We start from the raw sequence: 7,536 nt of genomic DNA on the forward strand, positions 1-7,536 counted from the left end.
TTAGCAATCTGCACTACTTCTCTATATTTTCTATAAGTGTGGGAAATTTCATACTTCTCCGTCCGCGCAATTTTCGTAAAAAGGAGTCCAACATTTTTGCTTCACGTATTACCTACTTAAAATGTAGGTTCTTAATAATAATACATAAGTGTTTTGAAATATAAAACTAATCTTAAATTTTTTAGTTATACCACTTCCATTCTAAGGGTGCAATTTCGTAAACAAACTTTGCCGTAATGGCGTAACCTTTAAAATACACGAAAACTGCCCAGCATAAACATATTTTTTTAGTAACTTTAATAGAAGTATTAGAATTAGAAGTTTATTATAGAATTTATTTAATTGTAATTACATATTTAGACAACCTTAACATAATTAATCTTGGAATAGGTAATTATTTCAGCTTTTTTTAATTAAGAAATTATGTTTTACATAGGTTTAATCATTTACCCGTTGAACGTTTATAAAATGATTGTATTTACGGTAATAGTGTTGATGATCTTCATTAGGTGGCCCAAATATACTAAAATTATTACGAGCATCCATCCTTATTTATAAATGTGTAAAGAAGCAAAATTATTATTACATTGTTCAAATTTCTATATAATTTATAAATATAAATCTGTACGTATGTACCTGTAAATATGTATATTGCGCGCGTGTGTGTGTGTGTGTGTGCGCGTGTGTATGTGCGTGTGTTTATATATTTCTATAATAGATAGGTACACAGTGTGCAATTCATTTCGAAATTATTCTTGCCCATCTAATGGTTGTCTGGAAGAGATCACTCTTAGCGATAAGACCAAGAAAGAATGTTTCACAATATTTATTCATTTTGTGTACAATAAAGAATACCTACTCTTTCACTGGTGGTAGGACCTCTTGGGAGTCCACACGGGTAGGTACCACCACCCCGCCTATTTCTGCCGTGAAGCAGTAATGCGTTTCGGTTCGAAGGGTGGGGTAGCCGTTGTAACTATACTGAGACCTTAGAACTTATATCTCGAGGTGGGTGGCGCATTTACGTTGTAGATGTCTATGGGCTCCAGTAACCACTTAACATCAGGTGGGCTGTGAGCTCGTCCATCCATCTAAGCAATAAAAAAAAAACAACTCTATCTCACACTCTCTCTCTCATCAAACAACTCTTTAAAAAAAAGCAATGATTTAATAAGAATTAAATGAAAAAGCAAAGAATTAATATGTACATATTTACAACTAGCTAGACGTCTATAAAATTTTCTAACCGAAAAAAGATATGTGTATAAACCATTAGAATAGATAAAACCTTCAAAAACAACATTATTATTAAAAACGAAAGAAAAAATCTTGATATTGTATTGGTTTCACGGCAAAATTTTTAGTGACTACTTAACTTCCTTGAAAGTGAAGAAATACTCTCAAAATCCATTAATTTGCAACTCGCACTCGCACATACAATAATCGAGAGGCTCACTTCGGTAAAGCTATTCGATACATGAGACAGCAACATTAACAAACCTTCTCTCTCCCACAAAATGAGATTCATAAGCTTACCACTAGGTGGCACTGATACAACCTCACACAAATTAAACATATCATTAACATCGACTGAGTAATTAAAAAAACTCGCACTAAGCACAGGTACATTACCCATTACCCGAATAATTATAAATATCGTTAGAAAGCTTGGCATTTCAATTAAACGCCTTAAAAAACCCTTGCGTGCTACCAATATAAAAGAAAAAATTATCGCTTCTCAAGATGAATAAACGTCCTGCAAATCAAGTAACTCGCACTCAGAGCTCCGCACGTTTCACCGTGAAGAGCGTACACTCGATGCGAGTCATTCGATTCGATTTTTGAAACTCGCACTAAGCCTACTGGTGGAGATATAAGTAAAATTAGCTCTGACCCTGCCTTCAAGTCTTCCTTTAGGAACGCACTCTTTTCTTCGGCAGTCGTAGTTACCGCTAACGCTTTTGCACCACTAGCGTATTCCCACAAATCGTATCTTACGAGAATCGCCTGTGCTTGTAAGCACCAGGTATCATAGTTTGATTTTGTCAGCGGTTCTATGTTTCTGATACTCGAGCTCATTTTAATTTTTTTATTTTCTCATTTACTTACTATTTTAAATTTTAATATGCTTCTTCCATTTGCCACTAAATATTTATGTAACCACGCTCTGCTACCATGTTGGAAGGTCGTGATGCTGTCCACGTATAATTGTCTATGATGCACTATATTTGAATTTGTATTATGTTCCTTTTACTTTTGATGTGCGGTGTCATTCTGAATTATATTTTCTCATATACAACACAATGTTTTCAAGTATTTAATTTACGTTTTAATTAATTGCTATAGCCGCTAGTCCACCTATCTATCGGGCATAGTGGCCTTACTAAATTTCGGCCATTTACACATTTTTTTCTGAACTGATATCTTTACGATCTTTGTTCCAAAGCGCATTTTTTCTGCATAATTTGATTTTATTGGAGCCCTAATTCATCTCCATGAAATTTACGCTAGAGTGGTATGGACGTATCGTATCCACGTATCAATGAATATTTTCTTATAGTATTCTATCAATGATAAATGTTTTGTAGCTTATGTGGCTTGTCTGCGTGGAACATCATTTCTCACCCGTGGAACATTTTGCTACTAATTTATATTATAACCAACAAATAAAACCAAGTAGCCAATTACACGACGAAAATGTACCGAAACAGCAGGCAAATTAAATATGTTGAATTGTCTTTTTCGTTCATTGATGTATTAAAAAATCCTTATATAATATTAATCTATACTAATACCTAGTCAGGTCATAAATTCTGTCACATGTTTAATGTAAAATAATTGAAACAAGTTTATTCATTATGTAACCATTCATACATAAAAATGAACTTAACAAACCATAGATTCTTATAACACTAAAGTTTATTCAAAATGACCTCCGTGATTTTGAATACAGGCCTTCAATCTGCGCGGCCAGTCGTCTATCGCAGCACGAACAAGGTCCATGTCAATATCGGCGGCTGCCTTAATCAAGGATGTCTTGAGTGACTCCAAATTGGGATGAGGCTTTGAGCACGTCTTTTCCTCCAAGTGTTGCCATGTCTTGTAATCTAACGGATTCAAATCCGGACTGGAGGAGGGCCAGTCTTCGTGCCGGATGAAGTCGATTTCACGCGCCGCCAGCCAGTCTTGTGTGCTCTTCGCTCTATGAGCTGGCGCCGAATCTTGTTGGAATACCCAGTGCCTGTTATTGAACATGGTATGAGAAACAGGTTCCACAAGGTTCGTCAGGACTGTATTTTGATACCCAACTGCATTCGTTTTTACACCTTTCTCACATAAATGTACCTCTGTTAAGCCCCAATAAGAAACTCCCAACCATACCATGAGCGAGGATGGAAAATGACCTCGTTGGACACGCGGAATACGGTTGCTCGCTTCTTCACTACTGTGTGCGTACACCTTATCATTTTGTTGTAGCTCTCTTCTACGGTAAAAAATTTTTCATCCGAAAAAAGAATTTCCCGATATTTTTTCCCGCGTACCGCTTCAACAAAGCGCGGCATCTCTTCAGTCTCAGGTCCATTAGACGAGCATTCAAACGATGTCCTGTTTTTCTTCGATATGCCCGAAGCCCCAAGTCTTCATTTAACACCCTTTTCACCGTGGTTCTGCTTAACCCCATCTGAAGGGCCAACAGTTTCTGCTTACGTTTGGGATTTCTTTGAATTCGCGCCTTCACAGCTTTTATCACTGCTGGAGTCCTAACGGACCGAGGGCGACCACTTCTTGACCTGTCATCTACACTGATCTGATTTTTCTGAGCTGAGTCATGGTAATCTTAGCCATACCAATTCTCCAGCGCACCTCCCTTTCGCACGAGCCATTGTTACTGATGTTGGAACAAAGGTAATTAAAGTTGTCCACTATTTCTAGGTCTAATGCGCCAGTGAGTTCCAATTTTCCAGACCTATTCACCACCATGACTTTGGTTATAAACTTGTTTTTGGAAAGTCCCATCTCCTTGCTTAACAATAACAAAACAAAAGTACAAAAACTGACTGTCGTTAAATGTACGACAAATTAGTGATAAAATTCTTAAATCAACTGGTACTAATTAGTTCAAACTATACTGCATTTTGGTTAATAATAATAACACATTCCATTGTTTATTTATTACTACAATATTTAAGGATAACATATACAAGAATAAAAAAGAAAAAACAAGATATCTCTATGATTTATATAATGAATACCTACATAACATATAATCAGTAAGAAATAAATAATATTGACAAATGTAAAATAGAAAATTGAACATTTTAAGTAGCATAAAACAAAAACAGAATAATTTCATATCAAATACTATTAAGAATACAAACCTAGATGTTTTCCAGAATGTCATTATATCACAATTATTTGACTAGATACCAGTTATAATTAAGTAGATTTTCTATCAGCCATCTAGCGGAGGACCTACATACACCATAGAAACTTCTGTATTTCCATACACTGCTGATATAGTTGGATAAAGTCTTTTATTAGGTAGACCTGAAAAGTGGAATTTTATAATATAATAAACAGCTGTTCATGTGCATACATAATCTATGTACTAAAAATAGTTTTTGATCATATTTTAAAATAATAATTTGTAGTCAAATTGATTTTTATTTACTTTTTTGTTTTTAATTGTTTAAGATGGATGGACGAGCTCACAGCCCACCTGGTGTTATGTGGTTACCGGAGCCCATAGACATCTACAACGTAAATGCGCCACCCACCTTGAGATATTAGTTCTAAGATCTCAGTATAGTTACTGCCCCATCCTTCAAACCGAAACGCATTACTGCTTCACAGCAGAAATAGGCAGGACAGTGGTACCTACCCGCGCGGACTCACAAGAGGTCCTACCACCAGTAAGTACCTACCACTTTTTAAAATACAACAATCTGTTATGATTGTAATAATAATATATTGGTATCAAACTAAAATTAATGTCTAATGACATAACTATAACATGATTTTGATCACTCTCTCTTGACTTTATTATACATATGTATTATTAAATTTTTATTTCATTACCACGGAATGCAACACCTAAAAATTCATAATTCCTTTCAAATGAGAGGGTGTGACGATCACAATCAAGTATCACTCTTATTCTTTCACCAACCTGGAAGATATTTATTAGATTTAACCAAATCATAGAAACACAACAGTAGTCAGCTGTATAATACATTACATAAATAAACCCCATTAAATCCAAAACATTCATTAATATCGTTTTACATACATCTATTCTTGGTTTACACATTGACAGTCAGAATGATACTACTTTTGTGGATATTTCTGCTGAGAAGCAGTGATGTCATAATCAGATAGATTTTTACACTGTAACTACTTAAAGCTACAGAGGTTATCTTCCATATCTATTCTAATAAAACAGAGATATGCCTTTTCATTTTAGTGTGTTCATAAATCATCATCATCATTCCTTCCTATTACCCTCTGCTGGGGTGTAGGGCTCGAATCAATTTTTTCCATTTACATCAGTCTTGGGCAGTCTGTTCTAGCTCCTCCCACGTCATGCCCAAGACCCCTAGCTCCTGCTCCTAAATATTATATTATATTTCTCCTGTTCATAAATAGTCAAAATAATTGTTTGCTGGACAAATTATATTCTATAAAATATTCTAATCTACAAGGTCACTAGTTTGAGGGTCAGGAACACAAAAGTGGCTGTTATTGCCTATTATAGTCATATCTACTTCTATTAGATATTGTTTAGTTCAAAACATAGAAAAAAAATTATGTGTAAAACTTCAATTATTTATAAAATAATAGATCATAATTTTTAGCAACATTTACTGGCAAGATAAAATCATTGGAATGATTTTTTAATAAACAGTGAGGTTATTTGCTATAATACAAAGGGAGGACAAAACCTTCAAATGAGACCCTAATAGACCCTATGCATTAACTGGTTTTTATTTCTGTTGAATTACATAGTGTATTTAATTTGAAAAATGTAATTAAATTTAAATTAATCAATAATTTGTATGCTTTAATGTTAAGGAGCTATTTTTTGTATGTTATAAATAGAATAAAAGCATTACTTGATATTTGGGGCAGTTATTTAACAATGGATAGTGTCCTTGAGTATCACCATTGTGTAATAAATGATTATCAACAAGATTCCAGCCCCAACTCAGTTCATCTGAACCAAGTAATCCTACATATCCTTGACATTGCAATGGTGCATCTCTAGTTGACACCCCTATGACAGCTACTGTGCCAAGGGGACCTTCCCATATAATTTCCCAAGCATGACGACCACGATAAAATCCAACCTTTCCTCTACAAGCATCTGTACTCTGTGCTACAGGATTCCTGAAATTAATGTATTGGACTTAGTTTCTTGAAATGACACCATTATCAAATTCTCATACATATACTCTAAAGAGCATTTAAAATTCATTACCTGTGTAAAGTAAATCCATTTGGTTTGATATAAATGTTTCTCGAACAATCATACGGATTCCAAGCATGGCAATATGCTCTAAGTTTTTCTCTATAAGTTCTGAGGCACGAAAGTAAATCAGATTTCATCATTTCTTCTGTTAATCTTCTATAGCAATGATATCTCCACACTTCATTATTCTCATCACTGAGCATTCTATACCAAGTCTTACATACCAACGCACAGTTTCGAATATCTCTCAATCTTAGATACAAAAAAATAAGTTCCAAAATATGGTCAGGTATGATTTCAGCAAAGGCATATTTTTTGTATCTATGAATTTGACGCATCTTATTGTAGAAATAAGCATTTAATTTTAAATGCACAATTTTGGTAGTTATAAAATACCTTTTTAGAAAGATTTATGGTTACAGCGGGTTAGTGATTGAATTTTAATATTATTGCTTTTGATTTAAGAAATTTATTGAAAATTTTGAGTTTCAGGTTAAGTTGTTTAAGTGTATAATCTATGTTAAGTTGTTTTATTTTGTTTTGTCCACTTTGGACTTTTGTTACAAAAGGGACAGGTCTCAAACAGCCAGTCATCAAGTATGGAAAAATAATATTTAAAACGAGCTTCACAATTTCTAAACAACGCTATCGAATCAGCAGAAAATATCTAAAGATTAACACTTTAATGATAACATAGTAAAACACGATTAGTTGAAAAATTGTTGTTTTTATTGTTAATATATGAATGTTCTCCTACGTACTTATCAGGCTCAGGACTGCCTGAAATAAATATTAATACTTACCAGAAAATAAGAAGAATTTTATTTCATTTGCGAAGATGATTATTGGAGTGAAAACTACTTAAGCACTACTGTGACATGAAAATCGGTGTAACGGAAAAGCGACACTGAAAAAGGCAAAAAGAAATGTCTAAAGAATTATTAGCCTGCGAGAGAATAACACGAAATAATTCTGAAAGCTTTACTTTTACTTCGTTTTACTGCACACATGCTCATGCTATTAGTTAGTTATTCATATAGTTTGCGGTAGGCAGCGGCTTGGCTCTG

At 34.1% G+C, this 7,536-nt stretch overlaps 1 protein-coding gene across 1 annotated transcript; it reads right to left on the bottom strand.

Moving 5' to 3' along the window:
- Nucleotides 1-4,134: 4,134 nt before the first annotated feature.
- Nucleotides 4,135-6,982, bottom strand: Fsn (F-box synaptic protein). The gene is made up of 4 exons (XM_028187587.2): nt 6,479-6,982; nt 6,114-6,387; nt 5,080-5,170; nt 4,135-4,548 (listed from the first exon to the last, which is right to left on the bottom strand). The coding sequence occupies exons 1-4, from the start codon at nt 6,805-6,807 to the stop codon at nt 4,454-4,456; spliced, it is 789 nt and encodes a 262-aa protein (XP_028043388.1). The 5' UTR covers nt 6,808-6,982; the 3' UTR covers nt 4,135-4,453.
- Nucleotides 6,983-7,536: the final 554 nt, after the last annotated feature.

This window comes from Bombyx mandarina, chromosome 04 (assembly GCF_030267445.1).
Source record: "Bombyx mandarina strain Sakado chromosome 04, ASM3026744v2".
Classification (NCBI taxonomy): domain Eukaryota; kingdom Metazoa; phylum Arthropoda; class Insecta; order Lepidoptera; family Bombycidae; genus Bombyx; species Bombyx mandarina.